The 22,656-nt window shown below is 35.1% G+C and overlaps 1 protein-coding gene across 2 annotated transcripts in view; it reads left to right on the top strand.

Annotated features, from left to right (window-relative positions):
• Positions 1-22,656, top strand: part of ATG2B (autophagy related 2B) — a 56,976-nt gene that overhangs the window by 3,881 nt on the left and 30,439 nt on the right. Inside the window, exons 2-18 of one of the 2 annotated variants that reach the window (XM_039884161.1) lie at positions 1,249-1,411; positions 3,711-3,863; positions 4,325-4,427; positions 5,701-5,863; positions 6,593-6,772; positions 10,439-10,535; positions 11,240-11,425; positions 12,401-12,552; positions 12,645-12,750; positions 13,438-13,699; positions 14,963-15,113; positions 15,869-15,961; positions 16,095-16,283; positions 18,246-18,519; positions 19,898-20,000; positions 21,567-21,762; positions 22,031-22,173. In XM_039884161.1, the coding sequence (XP_039740095.1) occupies positions 1,249-1,411; positions 3,711-3,863; positions 4,325-4,427; positions 5,701-5,863; positions 6,593-6,772; positions 10,439-10,535; positions 11,240-11,425; positions 12,401-12,552; positions 12,645-12,750; positions 13,438-13,699; positions 14,963-15,113; positions 15,869-15,961; positions 16,095-16,283; positions 18,246-18,519; positions 19,898-20,000; positions 21,567-21,762; positions 22,031-22,173 (2,714 nt within the window). Of the gene's footprint in view, positions 1-1,248; positions 1,412-3,710; positions 3,864-4,324; positions 4,428-5,700; positions 5,864-6,592; positions 6,773-10,438; positions 10,536-11,239; positions 11,426-12,397; positions 12,553-12,644; positions 12,751-13,437; positions 13,700-14,962; positions 15,114-15,868; positions 15,962-16,094; positions 16,284-18,245; positions 18,520-19,897; positions 20,001-21,566; positions 21,763-22,030; positions 22,174-22,656 lie in introns of both variants that reach the window. The other variant, XM_039884159.1, reaches the window with a different exon arrangement.

Raw genomic sequence — 22,656 nt, 5'->3', positions numbered from 1 at the left:
TCTGTTTTTATTATGTAGAAGTTTTAGTGTGCTGAAATGGAAAATCCAAGTAGGGTACCGCTCTTCCTCATTGTGGAACTACTCACTTTCTTTTTGTACCAGTCCGATGTATGGCCTCTTGTCATTTTACTCCACATAAGTTCCTAAAGGCTATCTGTCCTCATCCCCATGGCTTCATTTACCCCTGTGTTTATAATGCCTTTCTGTATCTTCAGCCCAGATGGCTCTTCTGAGCTCTAGACTGGCATTTCTAGCTGTTTCCTAGCCATCTCTACCTAGATATCTGCTCAAATTTATTCTTTGGAACTGACCTCTCCATCTTCCCCCTAACCAGCTTCTCCGGTAAGTGGTACCCACTGTCTAAGCAGTTGCCCAAGCCAGCACCTGGGAGTGAGTCATCATTCCTTCTTTCATTTAACCCTCGTGATGGCATGTAATTCTGTTTCCTGATACATTACAGAACCCATCCGCTTCTGACTGTCCTCAGTGTCACCTTGCCAAACCAATTTCTCTGGCTTCTCGTACTCCTAATAGCCTTTCTGCCTGAGTTTTGCTTTCCTCCAATGCTCTCTACCGGCAGCACTTTCAGAGTGGCCCACTAAAAGTTCTGATCCCATCATGGCACCCTTGCTTAAAATCGTTCAAGGGTTTCACATTGCCTTTGAGATAAACTTCAGACTTTACCATGAATTTCAAGGCTCTTTGGATCCCACTCTCCCTTATCTGTGGAGCCTTAACTCTGGCTCATCACCCTGGCACACTGCACTGAAGCTAAAGTAGCTTTTCTTTTTTCAGATACTTCTGTATCTCAGACATGTATGCTTGTACACTCTGACCTCTGCTTTTTAAAAAAATCCTTCCACATGCCTTTGTCTCTGCCTGGAACACTTTGCCTGGTTAACTCCTCACCTGGTTAACTCCTCAGCCTTCTGGTGTCAGCTTTAAATAGCACTTCCTCAGCTGGCCTGCCTTGAATCTCCAGGTTAGGTTCTTTTACACACTCAAATAGCACAATGTGTTTTCTCTGTCATACACCTCGTCACACTTTAATTATGGGTATCTTTCATGGTAAGTTATCTTATAGCTTAGTGAGGACCGGAAATCATCTTTAACTAGATCTCTGCTTCCTGTAGCCTAGTGCCTGACCCACATATGCGTGTATTCAGCATCTTTGAATAAGTTACCAATTTTAAGTTCTTGTTCTCATGATTTCAAATTGCACTTACTTTTTTTACTTTTTCTCTTTAGTGTCTCAATGAGATCCTGGAGTCAGCAGATGCACCTTTAGAAGTCACGGAAGGATTCATACAGTCAATTTCTTTGTCAGTTCCATGGGGCTCTCTCCTACAGGATAATTGTGCACTGGAAGTGAAAGGGTTAGAAATGGTCTTCCGACCTAGACCTCGCCCAGGTAGCTGTGTTACTTGTTTCTGTTTGTTTCCATTTTTGTTTTTCAGAAGTTGGGAAAAGTAACCTAATTGCTTTAAATTCAGTATTTAATTTATTTACGTTGTATTTGTGAGATTTCGGTAGATAAATTATTAGGATATGGTTCTGTGTAGGGTGTGTGTGATTGTACTTTTAGCATTATTTCTCTCTCTATTTACACTATTTACCCTGTTCACCCACAGGAACTTTAGTATGCAGATGATTGGTTTAATCGTTACCTATTATCTCTTGTGTTTTAAAGATTCAAAGTTGCCTCAGAAAGCAAGGAAGTCCTCAAAGATTGATGAAGCTGTTAAAAGGACACAGGATTAGGCTTACAAGGGCTCCTTCTCATTGGCCAAATCTGAGAAAGTTCAAGTATCAAAAAGAACAGTGACAATAATAGATTATAACATACTAAATAAAAAAAAAACACCCAAAGTCTATACTGATATAAATAAATAAGTATGTAAGGGGGACAGAGAGAAGGCAAAGCTCTTCATTACAGTAGAGTACCTACTTATAAACATAAACAAAATTAATAGAATTCACCATGTTTTCGGCTACCATAGTAAAAATTGATACAGACCAGAATCATCAATAAATGCTAATACCATTGGTGTGAAGGGTTGTTGAAGAGCTTAATATTTAGTCAGTATTAACTATCTCCCACTGATTATGTATTATTTACAAAGAGAAAAAGAGTTTCTTTTACAATGGAGAAAATCGACAGTCACCACCAATATCACATGATCAAACTTAACCTCATCAGTAATGGGTCCAACTGACATCATGTGTGTCCTGATAGGACTGGACTGAGAAGGACACAGCATCACTTACCTACTGTTCCTGCTAGAAGTGCTTAATCTAAATCAAATCATAAAGCAGTCAGACACCCAAAATAAGAGAAATTCTATAAACTAAATGGTTGGTACTATTAAAAAATGTCAGTCTCCTGAAAGAAGAGAAAGGCCTGGAGGAACTGTTTTAGATTAAAGGAGGCTAAAAACATGATTAATTAGAATATATAATCCTGTTTCTTTCTTTTCCTATTTTTGTTTGTTTCTTTTTTACTTTGAAGAGTGTCATAGGGGCAGCTGGGGAAATTTGGGTATGATTTGTATGTAAGATTATTGCATCAGTGTAATATTTCTTGGGCGTGTTAATGGTATTGAGCTTTTTCAGGAGAATGTTCTTGTTCTTAGGAGTTACATGTTGAAGTATTTAGGAGTGTTATGATGTTTGTAGTTTACTTTCAAATAGTTCAGCAAATGTATGAGAGAGAGAATTTTATAAACCAGTAAAGTCGTGATGGTAAATTGTCTTAAATTATGAACTTAATTTTTTTTTTCATTGACAAGTGGTTTGTAAAGATATACTTGAAGAATTATAATCTCAAGTGCTGTCTGAAACACCAGAGTTTAAATTATGCTATGTAGAATTGTAGTGCCTCCATTTCGAAAATTGGTAGTCTGTGCATGGAGATCCTCCTTAACAACCTGGCGTTTAATTAACAAGAATATTTTATCTTTAACCTTGATGAGTAGATATAATAATACTTGCCTATGGAAAGTCAAACATTTTCCCCTTACTTTAAAAATACTCTATTAGAAGGGCTTTTAAATTCCATTTCGGAAGGCACTAATTCTAGTAGTCTAGGTTTGCTTTGAATAACATGAGGAAGTGTGGTGGAATTCTCTCATGAGAGAGGATCTGGAAAGGATTTTTCAGTTCATGTATTTCAAATTTGGTCTGTCACTGTTTTTAGTAAATAAATTTTTATTGGAACACTACCATACTCATTCATTTATTCTTTCTGGCTGCTTTTGCACCGGAGTAGTCATGATAGAGACCATATGGCCCTAAAGGCCTAAAATACTGACTATCTGATCCTTTACAGAAAGTTTGTTAACCCTTACTCTGTAGTATTTTGAACAGTACCACGTGTGTGTAAAATACCCATTAAATACTTGTTGAATGAACATATGAATTAATATTTGGCAGACATACATCATATAATGAGAGCATGTAATTTTATCTTTAACCTTGGACTTTTTATTTCTGGACTTTTTCTTTGGTCTGTTCCCCCAAACCCCCTTGAGACTTAAGGTGATGCTTAAGTCTCAAGAATGATTTCTAGAATATTATATCCCTAGATAATACCATGATGTTCAATATCTCATGGAGAGTTAAGAATTTATCTATTTGAAATGTGTTATTTTAAGAAATGGCTTTATTGTAAGTACGAGAAATAATTTAGGATTAATCTGTATTTTCTGCAGCATCTGGTTCTGAGCCTATGTATTGGTCAAGTTTCATGACCAGCAGTATGCAACTGGCAAAAGAATGTCTTAGCCAGAAACTAACAGATGAACAAGGAGAAGGTTCCCAGCCTTTTGAAGGACTTGAAAAGTTTGCTGAAACCATTGAAACAGGTTTGGCATTATTGAGTATTTTAAAATTTTTTAGATTTTATTTAGTACCTTAATGTAGTAAGCCTTGTATAAATAGCCATTGGACTGATTTTTAAATGAACTGTTCTCACTTCAGAACTTTAGAATTGAGATTATTTTAAATATTGTATTCAATTTAATTTCATGTTCTTTTGTACCCTGTTTTCTCCTTTGTTTATTTTATTCTGCTTGCATAATGAAGGGATTATAATTCAGCAGATAGCTTTAGGTACCGCCCCAAGTGTCTATTGAGATGTAACAAAGGGTGAGTGTTCAGTAACGCAAAATAGTTATTACAGAACTCAAGATTTGGGGATTTTTCAAGAAAGGAATTCATTTCAATTTTATTTTGTAAGTTTTTATTAAACTAATTTAGCATTCTTTCAAAGTTTTTATTTAGTTTACATATATCTCTTATGTTGATGATTACATGTTTACTCTAGTACTACGAAGAGTAAAAGTCACTTTTATAGACACTGTCTTGAGAATTGAACATGTGCCAGAAAATTCCAAAACTGGGACTGCACTTGAAATTCGAATAGAAAGGTAAGACTTCTTATATCTGAAAACAAATGGCCCTATTCTTTTCCTTTATGAATAATAAAATCTAACTCTTATATTAAATTTCTGGATGCTTTTGGAGATGAGAGGGGATGATATTAAATTAATATATTGCATAATTTCAGAAGTGCTGCTCTCCTAACTTATGTTCCAGTCTCATTATTGAAAACTTAAAAGTATCAGTTGGGATATAATTATGTATAATATGTTGAATTCAAAACAAGTAATTCTCTTTTAGTTAATATGAAATGAAAACAATGAATACTCGACTGCTACTGAATAAGACACTCCTGTTGGAGAGTTTCAGTTTTTTCACATAAGCAATGTACTATTTAGGTGTATCTCGTTAACACGAGAGGCTTTTTTGCTTTGCTTTCTTCTATCCAAGTGCTGCCTTCGTGAGAAAGGCTAAGACTACAGTCTTCTATGAGGATTCGGTGAGGGGATTTTATGGTCAATATGTGCAATAGTGGTTTAATTAAGAAGATATAAACACACTATTTTTAGTTTTCTGTGTATGCCCACTTAGAGCTTTATAAATAGCTCTAAGACAGGGTTGGTTTACATTCTCAGAGGAGTGCTGATTTGAGGTAGTAACTGCTCACCTGTGACTTATGCCATATGAACAGTCAACAGAAATAAGCCGAAGTACGTGCATTGAGCACACCAGAGACACTTGCGTATGGATCTGTGGGAGACCTTTGCCAGCTTTTAAGCAGCTATATTATGATTTGTCTTTCATGAAACATACCTATTAGTGAAAGTTATTGTTAACATCTTTGAAATTAGGTTGTGTTACCTTCACTGTTATGTTAACATCTCATGCATTTAGAATTACATTCTTTATTTTGTTTAAACTGAAGACTAGTCATAAGAATTTATAGAATAGTCCTCAGAATGCAAGAAGTGTTATTTATGTCGGATTGTGAATTGGAGCCAAATGCTGTCTCACTGTTAACAGAGATACTTGCGAGGGAGCTCAGGAATTGTGTTTCTTGAAATTAAATAAGTTACTCATTCCTCCCCCCCCCCCCAATTTTAGGAGCCTCATGAAGTTATCCTTCTTGAAGTTAAGGTCTCTTTGTGAAAATACTTACTGTAGTAAAACATGCTAATATTGACCCGCATCACAGGCGTATTCTGAGGAGTGCTAACTTGAAAAATCTCTTAGCTTAAAAAGCTATGTGCATTTCTTATCATTGCAAGTAGATTTTTCTAGGAGTTGTATGCACATGCTCTTTTTGTTTTTAACTTTCAGAACTGTATACTGTGATGAAACTGCTGACGAATCCTCGGGAATTAATGTACATCAGCCCACAGCTTTTGCTCACAAGTTACTTCAGCTCTCTGGAGTGTCTCTCTTCTGGGATGAATTTTCTGCATCAGCCAAATCTTCCCCAGTATGTTCAACTGCACCCGTGGTAAGAAAACAAAACAAAACAAAAACCCCAAAACTAAATCATAGATTTTTAAAAGGTTTAAATGAGAGCTGTTAAATTTTGCAAGGATATATAACATGTGTTAATGAGTTTCCATCTAATCTGGAAGTTAACACAAATATTCATTAATGGGGATATATATTTCAGAGATTTTAAAACACTCAAAATTAATGCCTTTCCTTTTTGCTGTGTATTAATTTGATAGAGAAACATTGGATACTGTGTCCTGGGGGAAAATGGTATTTAACATCTAATATCCTTATAAAATAAGCAGGAAATCAAACAGTGTTTGTTCACATTTGTCTTACATAGGAACGTATTGCTGAAAATTTATCTTACAAATCGTATTTTAAAAAAGCTTTACGATTAAGGAGCTGTTTAATTCCCCCCAAGAGCAGAGACTCCTTTTGGATACTAGAATCATTCTTTAATTTACCTTTTGTGTTATTTCACAAATCAGATTTTCTTAGTTATAGAATGTCTGTTAATAACAGTTTTCCTGTTGCTGTAATTTGAACAGATGCTGTGCTTTTTTTCATGAAGTCCTTTTCCATGATTTGTGTTTCAGGCTAGCTATAAGTTACAAGTTTATCCATTGTAACACAGTACAGTTTTGCATGCCAAATATTTTACTCTTCTTAAGGTGACATTTGTATTTTGCATTTCGATTTATTTACAGTAAAGTACTTTTTTCCTGTTGCATTATTGTAGGAAACTGAGCCAAAGCTGTCACCTAGCTGGAATCCCAGAATCATTTGTGAGCCACACCCACAGCTAACTAGGAATTTACCAGAGGCGGCGCCCTCTGACCCAGTGCAGATTGGAGGGCTAATGGGTAGGTTGGAGTTGAGTCTCACATTGAAACAGAATGAAGTACTTCCTGGAGCCAAGGTCAGTATTTGTTTTATTTTCTATAGTAAAAAACAAAACTACAAGTATTTTTTAATCTGTGCAGTGACCACTGACGGTCACTGCAGATTCCCCTGTAGCTGCAGCACCACTGTCCCCGAGTCAGCATTTTTCCTCTCAGCCGGTGCCCGTACGCGTAGGTCACAGGAAGCCTTTGCCCTTCTGTGCAGCTCAGGTCTTAGGGTTTCCTCCATTACTCACTTTCCCCCATTCCAGCAGTTCAGAACGTTCATCAGTTCAGATAAGTAGGAATTTACTATTAAGGAATCTCTTTCCAGCATCATAAAATGAAATTTAAAGGAGGTGAGATTTGGAAAGCCAGAAATTTACTAAAGATGTTTAATTATGTGGAAGAATATTCACCTTGCGTGTATTTTGAATGAGGTGACCACTTTTATCATTGCATAATGTTGATGAAGAGATTGATTTTTTTCATGATGTCTCAGCTTTCTGAAGACACTGTAAAGACTCTGTACCTATTTTTTAGAAAACAATATTGAACAGTTTGTTGTAGAATCAGGAAACATACATTTATTCAGTTAAAAATGTATTTTCCAAGTGTTATTTTCAGACTTTGAAAATGAATTTTCTGTGTAATCTCTGTAAAATGCAGTTTAAGTTGAGAATATATTTGGACTTACTCATTTGTGTATTCACTGGCCTACCTAGCTCTGGATGTTCGAGTGACTGTTATATTCCAGGCCCGAGCAAGCTCTTAGGGTAGATGCAGAGATGAGTGGAATTCAGTCTTTGCCTTTTAATAAATGATACAATACCAGGGATAGAAATTGCTGTGGGAACATGTAAGAGTACATGTGACTGTACATTAAAAGGCTGTCAGAGGATTGAAGGATCCCCAGAAGGTCTTTCTTAGATTAGAACACCTGACTGGAGATAGAGGAGGAGGAATGACGGCATTCCTGTTATTGTCCCCTCTCCCCTGTCCTACCCCAGAGGGTGCAGAATCCTTTTGCCAGATTTTAAGTCTATAAAATAACAGGATGGATTGTTAATGGAGCAAAAAGCCATAGTTTTGTGTAAACACTATAGGGAATCCCCTGTCTCATAACATCCTTGGGAAACAAATATGCCCACGCCTCTGGGGAAATGCGTTTGCTCTTTCTCCAAGAGGAAGGAACCCTAGCAATTACTTTTATGGTTCTGTTTTGATGAATTACAATTAATTACACATAGTCCTCAACATTTGTGTATTTGATCTTTGTGCAAACCCAAACCTTTGCACATTATATATTGATTTGTATAAATGCCTTTTAGATGTTACTTTTGGACATCTGTGTATTAGGTGACAAACTTGCATGGTGGCTTATCTGCCAGCTAGTGTTTAATATTTGGCGATATTACTATCCTTGCCTGTTTATTTTTTTTGTAATAACTTGAGTATATTTTATTCTTATTTAATGAAAATGAGTACTAAATGGAAAAATAATTAGATATTAGCATTGAGAAACAGATCTCATAAACTTAATGCAGTATAGACAAAGATGGCATTAATTAGGGCACTCAAAGAAATCTAATCTATCTCTGATATTCATTAGACTTGAGTCTTTCAACTGTGGGTTCAATATTATGAAAGATTATATGTTCTTTTTAGTACTCGCTTCAGATAGTATGTAAATCTGGTGTTTCATATATTCAATTTTAGCATATGTTTTCAGGATTGCATTACATATGAAAATAGGGAACTGCCTGTATTGAATTAACAGATTTTGTTTCAATTACCATGTTACACTGAGTTTGAAATTTATTTTAATTGTTACATTCTTTTATTTTTTAACAGGAAAGTAATATGTACTTTGTTCTTTGTATGCAAACTCAGAATGTACTAATGATGAAATATTTCTATGACAATTAGAAATGAAACTCTTGAATATTCATTCTAATAAAGGTCAGAGATTATATTTTCAATACTAAAAATTAAAAAATAATTTTTAAATTTGGCATATAATCAGAAAGAGATTTTTCCCCTCACTGTCCCCCTCCTTAACTCCTCGCTGATTTATGGCCTCGATGTCAGCAGTCAGTAAGGAGCCCCATAAAATGGGTTTTCTTTTGACTTAAGAAATGTTTAAACCTGTAAAGAATTTTTATGAATTTATTTGCTCCAAAACTGATGACATTTGCCGGGAAGAAAGATGTCAAATGCTTCAGAGAATGACAGTTTTACCCTTTCTTTTTCGCCTTTGAATTTAAGGAGGGAACATAAGGAAGATTACATGAAGATGGGAGAAAGGAGGGTGGGCAGCGGGAATTGGATTACTGGGCAGTTAACTAGACTGCTTTTTTGAGGATGGGACCTTATTTCAAAGTTCTCTTAATCTAGATAGATGCATAAGAACAGTGAGCAGGGCTTGCTTAAGGCAAAGATAAACCTTTTGCTAGAGAAGTTCCAGGCCTGGGGCGTGGCTACCCACCATGCCCAGACCATTTAGGAATTTATGACCAGATCACCCTTTGAGGTTACTTTCTGTAGAACCCCGTTTTCATTCACACCTCTATTGACAGAATGAGGAGCCATGCCATGGACAGAGTGAAGACTTTCCATCCGGGTCACCCGGATTAAAATCCTGGCTCTGGATCTGTTAGATGGCCTTGTGCAAATCACTTAATCTTTGTGAATCTGTTTCCTTATAAAAGAGGAATAGTATGAAGAATTAGAGGAAATATAGTAAAAGCACCTAGCATAGGTCCCCAATACTCAAAAAAATGTAAAGATAAAGATTATTAGAGAATGTATTATATTCTTTGTTAGATTCTTAAAATTTCTGAAAATCACTAATTTAAGAATCAAAAAATTGGTCTCTTGGGGAAGATGACACTTTCCAAATATAAATGTGTTTTATTAACTGAATTATTTTAAATTTGCAATAGGAGTCAGTGTTAGTATTAGAACTAAGAGGAGGCGAATGAAAAGTCAGGCATATTCAACTTTTTAGAATGTGATGTAGAGATGAAAGTAATTGTTTTTGTCAGGATATGCTCTACAGGAATCAGGATGTGAGTGGGATGGAGCTTCTATTTCTAGAAGGAAAAATGGACCTGGAGCTGGAAAAGAGAAGGGAAGTCCAACAAGCACCACGGCATTTCTGCCATGGCCTGCACACCCATGCCCAGTAGAGGGGACTTTGTGGAACACAGGGCATTTGGAGAGGCACAGTGTTGGTAGAGAAGGTCCTTTCGTGCTCTGCCAAGCAGTGCTGTCCATGGGCAAACTATGAAAGCCAACTTTATTTGCTCTTGGTTTGAATCAAGCTTTAAGGGCTATGATTTGAGTCTTTTGAAATCATGATGGGAATGAATACTACTGCTATCTTAATATTCTTTTTTGGGGACTGTGTCTTTAGGCCTCCTAAAATACTTTAATACTCAGAAAGCTTAAACAGACAAACACTATGACATTGGACTCACGAACATGGAATGTCTCAGGAGGATTTTCCCTCATAGAAAAAGTTTGGTGGCTTTTAAGTCTTTTCATTTAGATTGTGTGAATTAGAATCTTCGGTGGAGGAATCCAAGGCTAAATAATCAATACTCATCTCAGTGTATGAAAATATGCTGAGACTTGTGGTGATGAGATTTTATATAAAGAGTGTTCATCCTGAATGTTTTTTTTTTTTTTTTTTTTTTAAGTTGGATATTGATGGACAGATAGACTCTATTCATCTATTCCTGTCTCCAAGACAGGTACATTTGCTTTTGGATATGTTAGCAGCTATCGCTGGACCAGGCAAGTATCACTTTGTAGTTATTATTTTTAATTATTTAAAACTTTTAGTTAAAATACATAACATACATATAGGAAATGCTTTTATAGAGGAATGTGTGAAATTAAAGATGTATTGTAAATAAGAATCCTAAATAGTTAAGTTTGATTGGATCTTTCAGATTGTGTTACCATGGCACAAATTAGCATTCAAATTATTTGTGTCACATTCTTAACTTTTTCACAGTTGTCTGACTTACTTCCTTGGTTGGATAGTACTTCATACAACTGAGAAAGTACAATTCTTGAAGACATTAAGTCGCACACATTCTATTTTTAATGACATCTATCATAAGATTTTGGGATTCCTAGCTAGAGGCTTAAAGCTATTGCTTAGGCCTCTGATTGGTATTAAATAGTAGTGGTTTTTCCCTGACTGTGGTATTAATTTGCTGTGGTATAAGAGTTAGTCATGAAAGAACAAAACATCCATACTGTAAGAAGATTTACATTTACAAGCTGATCTAACTAAAGCATTACAGTCATGTACTGGCACACGTGTACTACAGTATCCTGTTTTGATTGTGTAGTTTTGTTTTATAAATCATAATTTTGAGGAAAGTCAGTTTATAAAAATATCACCACTGGTATTGGAATGAGTTTGGGGAGAGAAATTATTAAGTAAGTGAATTTAATTACTATTTTGCTTTTCTTTTGTATACTTACAGAAAATTCTAGCAAAATAGGGTTAGCTAATAAAGATAGAAAAAATCGACCCATGCAACAGGAAGAAGAATATCGAATTCAGATGGAATTAAACCGATATTATTTGAGAAAAGATTCCCTCTCTGTGGGTATATCTTCAGAGCAAAGCTTTTATGAGACAGAAACAGCTCGTACACCTTCTAGCCGTGGTAAGCAACTCAGAAAGTTCACATCAGAATTATATGTTATCATTATAGCTCAAAGTACACTTAACTTTGGCCACTGTGAAATGGAGTTAATAATGAAAGAACAAAACATCCATACTTTAAGGAGGTTTAAATTTCTAAGTTGGTCTAAACACAGTATTACAGTGATGCACTGGCACTCATGTGCTGTAGTTTCCTTTTTTGGTTGTCTGGGTTTTTTTTTTAAATCATGATTTATTCTAAGGAAAGAATTTACAAAAATGTAGATTTACGCGACAGATAAATGGAGGTAATTTTTCATTTTGTCAAATTCTTATGTGCTCACATAATGATTTATAGTTAATCTATTAATCTGTCAATTATATATAAATATAATCTTTACCCAGGTTACATTTACAGGTGTTTCGGAATATATGAGCACTAATACCCTAAATAATAATCAATTTAAGTATAGAATGTTGAATTAAATAGAAAATTAAAGTCAACTTAAGAAATTTTGACCATAGCAAACTTAATTTCATTGAGGGTAAAACAGTCTCCAGAAAGAAGGAAGTGAAATGTAAATAGAATTCTAAATAATATATTCAGGTTTTTGTTTTCTTTTTAAAGAAATAGCTGTATCCATATGAAACCAGAAGTTGCAAGATTTTATACTATTTTAAAATCTGGATTTTAACTCCTGAATTGTAATACGACACTTAAAAATATACCAATTAATACTGCATCTCATATTAGAAAAAATGTTCATCAGTAGGATAGTATAACCTTTTGTTAACCTATGTTCAGTTGAGTTTCTACTCTCATTTATATCTTAGATCCTAATAAATTACCCCATTGGAAGTAACATAAAATTTAGAGTATTTATTATATCTCAGATAATCTGAAGGAAGAATATTATATTAATGTATATTTACTTAATTTAAAGATGTGAATTTGTGGAATTACAATACAATTGACAAATTTAATTCTCTCTAGAAGAAGAAGTTTTCTTCTCCATGGCTGATATGGACATGTCCCATAGTCTCTCTTCTCTTCCACCCCTTGGAGACCCTCCACATATGGACCTTGAATTATCATTAACTAGTACATATACAAATACCCCAGCAGGATCTCCATTAAGTGCTACTGTGGTAAAGTATTATTTAATTTTTGTTCTAGTCTTGAAAAATTGCTTCTAAAATTCTTCACTTTATTCATGTGCTTTAAAAAAATTATTTTATAGCTTCAGCCAACATGGGGAGATTTCCTTGATCATCGTAAGGAACAGCCAGTAAGAGGGTCAGCATTGCCATCCAACCTAGTTCACCCAGCACCCTTACAGAAGACTTGTAAGTGGAAATAAGATATTTGTTGAAGATTTAAAAAAAAATTTTTTTTGTCTTTTTAAAAATACCATTCTACTGCTTCTTTCCTTCATTAAATTTTGAGGGTTGGGGGCCTAGGCCATTTAATAAAGTTTAGAAAGAAAATGAAGCATTGTCGAACAATTCATTGTGAAGTATTTTAGTATACTTGCCCATTCGCTGTATTCTTTGGGTATTTAAATACTTAAATACTTTTAATAAAAAGTACACAATAAATTTCAGGTTGTTATTGCAGTTTAGGAGTCTCAGTCAACCATCTGATTTTTGTTTCACTGTTTACACATCCTTGAAAGGGAACCTCAGGTTTCTTCTCTGCAAAATTTAATTGAAATAAACACAAGGCTTAAAGGAAAATTTGGTGAGCAGCTTATGGTTAATCTCTGACTTTTCCAATACAATTTTATTAATGCAAAGCTCTATTCATATGTTTCTTATTGTAGCATACTCCTTTGTACTTTCAAGTACCAAGGATCCTCGATATAAAACAGAAAGGCAATAGTTTATTTTATTTTACTTGTTTAATATCATTTAAACTGTAGTGTGATCACCCTTTTTTGAAAACTAATACATGAATAAATGTTTTATATTTTTATAATGGATTGTTTTTACGTATTAAATTTTATGTGTATAATTTTAACACATGTATTTCAGCTCTCCCGTCTAGATCTGTTTCGGTGGATGAATCCAGGCCTGAACTTATTTTTAGACTAGCTGTGGGAACTTTTTCAGTCTCTGTACTTCACATTGATCCATTATCTCCACCTGAAACGTCATTGAACCTTAATCCATTGACACCCCTGGCGATAGCTTTCTTTTCTTGTATAGAAAAGATTGATCCAGCAAGATTTTCAGCAGACAACTTGAAGTCTTTCAGAACAGTATTTGCAGAAGCTTGCTCACATGATCACCTTAGGTAAACTTTTTTTATTTATTAACAATCCTTGAAAAAGAACCAAATGTGGACTTTCGTATCCATATATCTATCTCCATTTGTTTTTCTAATTCACATTTTATTTGTAAATGAGCGGAATGAATGAGATTTTCTTCCGTTGCTGCAAAGATGTTTGCCATAGAATCTGTCATTGACGTTATTTGGCATGTGAAACATTCAGATATAAAATCTAGATAATGTGGAGTTAGGAAATTATCTTTTCTTTAGCTCTCCTGCTTTTATCAAATTTCCTTTGACCACATTTTGCCATCATCCCCGCTGTCACCATTACAAATCATAAAAATAGTTCTTATTGGTGCTAGCTTAGCAGAGATGGCAGTGGTGGTGAGAGTAGAATGAACTAAGAAGAAGGCAGGCACTTGGAAATGATTCGTATGCCACTGGCCACGGGGCAGTGATGCCAAGGCTGATCCGAGCTCCGATGCCACGTTCTACTTAAAAAAATCAAAGCTGTCCAAATAGCCAATGATTTCTTCATGGGTTGAGTCCTAGTAGATGAGGAGATAATTAAGTTCGTAAGTATAATATTGTTAATGTGCAAATGCTGTTTATTTTAATGTGCGACATAGAAATTCTCAAGTCATGTTATTTTATACAATAATTTAGACATTAATATTTTTAGAAAGTATGTTGGGCTTTTTTAACTTTTAACTTTTTCGAAGTATTAAAATTAATAGGCAAAGTAATTTTTATACCTAGTAAAAAAATTCTGCAGGTTAGTACCATAGTATTTATAATCAAACTACAAAAACATTTTTTTCTTCCCATTTTGACAAGATTGTAAGTATTCGTCAGTAGGAAATGTAACAAAAGCAATAAAAACTAGAGATAGACCTTTATTTGAGCTCTACTGACAGAAGTTTTAAAAATATTCCATAATCCTTTTAGATAATTTAAGAAACTATTACATGTATTTCATAGATTTGAAAGATTTTATCCATTGTAGTGTAAATTTTAAAACGTGGAAGGAGGAAGGGCAGTGCTGGGAAATAAATATATCCTGGATCATTTCCTGTCCACCGAACTGGTTTCTTTAGCTAATGTCAGGGAATGGGAAATTTGAAGTAATCTTTCTGGTTAATATTTTTGGAATAGTTACTGAGAACTTGAATTTGTCAGAATAGGCAGGTAATTTTTATACTTTATTGAGTTACTATTCTTTGACTCATGTTTAATCTGGAAATAAATGGATACTCTTTTTAAATGTTGCATTTCTTACAACAGATTTATAGGTACTGGCATCAAAGTATCCTATGAACAGAGACAGAGATCCGCTTCCAGATATTTTAGTACTGACATGTCCATTGGGCAGATGGAACTTTTGGAGTGCTTGTTTCCCACTGATTTTCATTCTGTTTCTCCTCACTATACAGAGGTAAATGTTACATAGGTTTCCTTTAGGATAATTCATTAAATCTTTCTCTTTAAGAATCATATGAACAGCAATTATTTTCTTAAAAAGTATAGGAAGTCATATAGGAAGAGTTTTTTGGGGGGAAGAGTTGTATGTGTATGTGTGTGTGGGAGTGCGTGTGTAAGCGTTTGTGTTTTGTTGAAACAGATTTTTAAATATGGCATTCAAGGCTATAAGAGTCTGTTAAAATTTTTAATTTCGAGTTGACTCGTTTTTTAGAATGGCAGACAGGTTATGGGACAAATAACTTCATTTTATGCATTTTCTAAGCACTCTTAATTTCAGGAGAATTCTGTTCATTAAATACTTAATGAATGCCTGCTGTGTGCTAATAAGCACTATTCAAGACAAGCAAAATGTCTCGTGTTTTTTTGTTATTAATCTGGGTTTTTTTCTGTTCTAATAGTGTGTCTTAGAGAAGCTTTTACAAAGCTATCAAAATGACATTTGTTGCTGTTATTTTGCCCTTATATATTATTTTCAAAGCACTTTCTTTAGCATTAATTTACTTGAATCCTCACTTAATGTTTTGCAAATGATATACTAAGTATCACAGAAATTAACTTGTCTTAGATTCACATTGGTAGTGACAGTGAAACTTAAAGCAAGGTTTTCTGACTTCAGAAGTTCTTCTCACTGTTATATTAGCACCTCTGTTAATTTATGTGGTTAATTATAGCTTAGTATCTTACATTTAATTTATCTTTGTTTTTAAGCTTTTAATGTTCCATTCCAAAGAGCGAATTGATTCCCATCCCCCTGTATGTCTTCAGCTTCATTATAAGCATTCTGAGAATAAAGGACCCCAGGTAAGAGATCTTTTTTTTGTGAATACCACCTGTAAATTTTGATTTGATACATTTTTTTCACAATCAGAAGGTTTTAACTTAATTTTACAGTGTTGTTAGTGATTGTATTAATGCCTCTTTTTTTTTTTTAAAGGGTAATCAAGCAAGACTTAGTTCTGTTCCTCAGAAGGCAGAATTACAAATTAAGTTAAATCCAGTGTTTTGTGAGCTGGATATCAGTATTGTGGACAGGTTAAATTCCTTGCTTCAACCGCAAAAACTTACTACAGTGGAGATGATGGCATCTCATATGTATACTTCATATAATAAGCATATCAGTCTGGTACGTATTCGAAAGTTACATATACTAATAATTACTGCTAGCTTATAGGCTTACTTGGATTATTTCTTAGCTTAAATATTCTTAATAGAGTAAATAGCCTATATTATTAAAATAGCATCTTTGTAATGATAAAAAATGGAGACTACTAGACTAGTGAAATAAGTTTTGCCAATATTCTGAGTGAAATTCTGTGTGCTCATTTTAAATGATGGTTATAAAGATGGCGCAGCAGCATGAAGAAGGCTCATGAAGAAGTATTAAGTAAAAAAGTAGAATATATTATTTCACATAAATCTTTATTACAACTGTTTAAGTTGATGTATAGAAAAAGAGTGAATAGAAATATACCAGTTGGTAGTGTTGGTTATGTTTGAATAGAAGAATTAGATTTCCTTTTCTTTTCTGTGTTTATCTGAATTTTATAAACCGTTATTATAATATCTTTATAAAATTTTATCTATCCATACTTTTCAAGAATACTTGAACCACCTATAAAATACAGCCCATATAATATAAAATATACTTTTGAAAATGGGAACACAATTTAGCATATTGTGTTATTGAGCATTGCAGTATATCACTTGCACTGAGATCTGGTGTCTAGTATCTTCTAAGCAAATCAAGTCAGATTTGTGAGAAGTCTGTTAGGAATATTGGAACTGTAGAACCAGGAACAAAGACGACTTTGGTTAAAAAGAAAAGGGAAAAGATATTTTATTTTTCTAGCTTATTGGCTTCTTCCTCAGTTAGTGGTGGATATTCACAGTAAATTAGCATTCTTTTTTTGTCACCAATTGCTAGTTATTCTATGGGACTAGTGTACCCATATTTGCTGTTAGTCATAGATGTATTGGGATGATAGTTTCATCTCTTGGATTATTTTTGCTGCAGTAGGGGGTTAATATTGGAAAGTCAAAAAGGGGAGAGAAAGAATAGGTTTGTTAAACATCCAAGTTTAGCCTAAAAGAGAACTTTCTCATCTAGGAGGTTAAAGACTTTTTCGTGACAGTATACTCTGGACTAAAGCTTCATAAGTTTCAATACATTTTAGAGAAAGTGTGGAAATAGGCTTGTATCTGAAGGGCATGTTTATTGACCCTTTTATTATTTACCCTTTGAGTAAATGGTGCATATACGTTTTGGTTTCTAAGAGCTGTTTGATGGGATCATACTGTCAGAGTGAGTGATTTAGTGCAGGGGTCCCCAGTCTCCGGGCCGCAGACCTGTACGGGTCTGTGAACTGTTAGGAACTGGGCCGCATAGCAGGGAGGTGAGCTGTGGGTGAGGGAACCAAGCTTCATCTATTTACAGCCGCTCCCCTGGCTAGCATTACCTCCTCAGCTCCATCCCAGATCGTCAGGCATTAGATTCTCAGAGGAGCACTGGTCTCTGGTGCCAAAAAGGTTGGGGACCACTGATTTAGTAAATATTTATTTAGAATCTATGATGTGCCAGGCTCTGGGCTTAGTCTTGGAAATACAAAGATGAGTCAGGGACGGGCCTTTGCATTTGACATAAATCATCTGATTTCACATTGATTCTTTAAAGTAGCTAGCATATTTGTAGATAAATCCTTCCAATTGAATATTGGGTATTGTAGTGATTTTTAACGATATTGAATTTGTCGATAAGCTAATTTACATGTTATTTTTTTTCCGTATTCTGATATTTATACATCTATTGTGCCTGTGTCTTCATTTTGATTTAGCTTTTATTTTTATTATTTTTTTGCATGAGGGTTTACATTTTGTCAGTAGTTTTGGCTTTTGTGAATAGTTGTTGGATTATAAAATTTCATTATTACTAAACTAAGATGGTGGTAGTTATTTTGAATTATATTTCAATGTATTCTACTGAATGAGGAAATCGTGATTATATACTGTAATGTTGAATACTAATATCACTTATGCTTATTTACTTAATTTAACATTTTGGCCTATTTTTTGATGTTTTTTGTTTTAGCACAAGGCTTTCACTGAAGTATTTCTAGATGATTCACATAATCCTGCAAATTGTCGGATATCAGTACAAGTTGCCACACCAGCATTAAACCTTTCTGTTCGCTTCCCAATTCCTGACCTTCGATCAGATCAAGAAAGAGGACCTTGGTTTAAGAAGTCACTTCAGAAGGAGATCCTTCATTTAGCATTCACAGATCTCGAGTTTAAGACTGAGTTCATAGGAGGATCTACCCCAGAACAAATTAAATTGGATCTTACCTTCAGAGAACTAGTCGGTAAGACTGAATGTGCCCACAGAGGAGCCAGACTAGAAACAAACACCTGCTGAGACTTACAGCATGAAAAAGTATTTGACAGCTGCAGAACACAATAAAATTAGAGAACATGACATTAGAGAACTAGAGTAACAGCTTTTTTCCAGTATTGTATATAAATACGTGATATGTGTGTTTTTGAAAAGAAATTAAGCATGATGATTTATTCAGTTTGGTAAAATACTTCTTTTCTCCAGGAGAATGCAGTGCCATAGTGTACATTTTTACCAACTACCACTTGTGTGGCTGCCAGCAGCCGGAATTGAGTGCTGCTTCGTTAGCTACTATGCTAAGCTCTTCACGCACATTATGCTGTTTCCTTTATTCATCATGGTTATGTAGGCTTATTATTTCCAGTCATTTTTGTCATTGTAAGTGAGGAATCTATAGACTTAAGAAAAGAGACCTTCCAAGGTCATGTAGTAGCAAGTGGCGGAATCAAGATTCAAAGCCAAGTCTGACACTAGAGCTTGAGCTTTTTACCATCACACTAATCTCTAGTGATTTTCTTTGGAAAACCTGTTTTAAGTTATTCTGTATTACTTTGCTATTGTCAGCTAATGAAGAGTATATATACACTGAGAATGGAAGATTTTGGTGTTTTTTTTCCTGTTTCCCTCACAGCCTACCTTTGCCACCACACCTCCCCTCTGCCCCTCCACCTCCTCTAACCACACCCTCCTCTGCCATCGCCCTCCCCGCCACCGTACTCCCTCTCCCCTTTCTCGCTTTCCTCTCTCGGAATAAGTTGCAGAATTTTTTCCCCCTTCTCTCTGAGTTTTACACATTTTTAGAGAGATTTAAAATTGACAGCTGCCAGTTATGACTTCATGAAAGGGCCTTTAGAGGTTATCTGATCTTCCTTATTTCCAGTGGTAAGAAACTCATTATTCTGAATGAAAGTCATTCTTTGTAAAATTGAATGAAAAAATGTGTAGGGTTATTGTGAATAGATGTAATTCTTATAGTGCTTGATACAAAATAGATATTTAAGACCTGCAGTTATTACCTCTGTGTTCCTAGGTTAACTGCATAAACTTTCATGAAGAACAGTCATTAAGTGGCACTCGAGAAGTTGTAACTGCTGTATTTACTATGTCATCATTATGCACCTTACACATTAGACGTTGGTACTTAAAAATTTAACTTTGAATGGAAAACAGCATCTTTAATTTATCTGCTCATCCTGTCTCCCCCCACATGTACACATGAAACAAGAACAAATGAAAAAATGCTGTAGAGCTTAATGTTTCATAAAGATCTTTGCTCCCCCAAGGATGAAAGTATCTTTTAGCCCCTGAGAAGAAAGGCATTTAGTTAATCAGTCTCATTTTATTAGGGTCATTCCAAGAAGATAAAGGAGAGCCATCTATTAAGTTTTTCCATGTGTCTAGTGGAGTAGATGGAGATACAACATCGTCAGATGACTTTGACTGGCCAAGGTGAGTAAGCAAACGGATATGATATGTACCTTCAACGAGATTTTCCTTTCGAAAATAAATTGCTGTAGTCTTTTGAAGTGACATTTTGGCTATTAAATTTAAGCTAAAAATATCCAGCCTTGATGAGAGAACCCAGAGGAAGGTGGACAAATTAAATTAAAAATACACATTGAGTACTACTCTGTGAAAGGGTAGATATAAAGGGTAGATATCTATCTATTAGATATTGTGAGAGCTGGCAGTTTAAGATGTGTTCTCTGGTCTCAAGTTATCTAGTATAAGTAGAGAGACAAAGGAATCATTAACCATTTAAAAATAGTTCAGGGCTGCAGTAGAAATCTCATTGGGTACCATTTTGTTTGTCGTCAAATGAATTTTATAGTCAGTGATGCTTTGGGACAGTGTCTTTCAAATCTGGGGAACTTTTACAGAAAGCTGGTTCTTGGGCCCCACTCTGAGATTCTGAGACAGAGCTTGGGCATCAGTCTAGTTTAAACATTACACCACATGATTCCAAGGTATAGACGGACTTAGAGAACCAACTGCCTCAGATTTCTTAGGAGTGATCATTCCTTAGATTAAATTAGTCTGATAATGGGCTTGAATTTTATTTAAGAGAACTTAGTTTACTTGAAATAATAATCCGTTATTATATTGAAAACTTAGAATTTGAAGCCTCTCTAAAAGTGATCTTTTTTGTGCCATTTTCCTGCCTGCCTTTTACACCACAACCCTTCATGTATCAGACCTGTCAGACTCCTGGGACAGACATTAGCAGTTCGTGCCTGAAAAGGGGCAGGGGTTGAGAGTAAGAGTTTTCATCGTAAGAAATGGATCTACTTCAATTAGGTAATTTAGAAGCACAGTTTACACTAGGATATCTGTAAATTAGGAAACAGTTGTGATAGTTTATAACTAGAACCAACTCATACTACCTACTTAGTAAAAAAAAAAAAAAGCCTTTCTAGAGCAGCACAGGTGCCTCATTTGAGGGTGCTGTGCCTCAGTGCGACGGGAGCTGATGTGAATAGGAGACCACAAAGCCTTGTGCCGGTGCCGTGCCAGCAGAGGAGTAACGGAAGCCTTCTATCGTTGGAAGTCCCAAAGGAAAAGATTGCTTTGTTGTTGCAGTTCTGAAAATATCCCTAATCAGTCTCTCCTTTTCCATTCGAACAGTTTTTTAACGCAAGGTTTCCTAGGTATGCAAGTATTCTGTAATGACGGAACAGACTGCATGTGGAAGGATTGGGTTTAGTGAGAATAAATAGAATGCTCAGGTAAAATTTGCTGACTGTTAATGAAATTTAAAAATAACCTTTGTATCCTCCAAAGATCCGATTTTCAGTTGGCAAGGAATAAAACGCTAATGCCCTTTATTCGTTTCATCAATTCCACAGTTTTACATTTACAACATGCACAGAGTGGGGTTAGACGAGATATAATTAGACTTCGTGGAGAAGCCGAATCCCAGCACTAATGATTCAGTCAGTGCTGTGTATTTGCATAAACTTAAAGTTTTGCAGTTTACGTGTAGATCTTGATTTTTAAAATTGTCTTTGCTTTCAGAATTGTACTGAAAATAAATCCACCAGCCATGCATTCCATCTTGGAGAGAATAGCAGCCGAGGAAGAAGAGGAGAGTGACGGCCACTATCAGGAAGAAGAGGACGGAGGTGCTCACTCCTTGAAAGATGTGTGCGACCTGAGGAGACCCGCCCCCTCTCCCTTCTCCTCCCGCAGAGTGATGTTTGAGAACGAACAGGTAAAATGAAGGTGTGAGCGCGCAGCGCAGGGGTTATCCTATGTCACACAGCAGTGGTTTCAATTCTTTACCTTTAAAAAAGTACCTCGTATTCTATTTATATTAAGTTTTTAACTCCAAGATCAGTGAACATCTAATTTTTCCCTTGGTTAAAAGTTACATGCTTATTTATTTGCTGACATACCTAGAATAAGATGCTTTACTGTTTTAAACATAAAATGGTTATATGATGCTTTTTTTTTTTTTGCGCTAACCTATTATGTTTTAGATGGTGATGCCAGGAGACCCTGTAGAAATGACAGAGTTTCAGGATAAAGCAATCAGCAATTCTCACTATGTGCTGGAACTTACGTTACCCAATGTTCATATGACACTACCTAATAAAAGCTTTTATGAGAAGCTTTATAATAGGTGAGTTTAAACACATTAGTTGAATCTTTGGAATGGGCTTTTCTGCCTGCCTTCCCATCTCCGTTCCTCCTTTTCTTTCCTTGCTTCAAGATGATTTACCGCTTCCGTGTACTCCATATGCTGTCATTGCAGAACCATTACCGTTGTGATGAGCTATTGTCATTGCAGTTTCCTAACCAGTGTGTCTGGTAACTGGGTTACGTGTGTGAGATATTTATTTCCTTCGCGCTCACATTGGCTGGTTGCCCTCTGTCACCTCACCACAGGGCACTCTTTTTAGAACTAGTCTCATGTACAGGAGAATTTTTTCTATGTCAAAAGTCCTTTAGAACATAAAAATAATTCTAATTGGTTTTATTAGGTCAAATGTTTATTGAGCACTTATGTTTTAGGCCTATAACCACAGAATCGTGGTGATGTGTCCTTAATTATTTTGTGTTTTCTTTGATTTTAAATGCATCACCCAGTATTTTGTAGTATTAA

The sequence above is a fragment of the Pteropus medius genome, unplaced genomic scaffold (genome assembly GCF_902729225.1).
Source record: "Pteropus medius unplaced genomic scaffold, Ma_sr-lr_union100, whole genome shotgun sequence".
Classification (NCBI taxonomy): domain Eukaryota; kingdom Metazoa; phylum Chordata; class Mammalia; order Chiroptera; family Pteropodidae; genus Pteropus; species Pteropus medius.
Note: the sequence above shows the minus strand (reverse complement) of the source record. Positions and strands in the feature narration are given on the sequence as shown.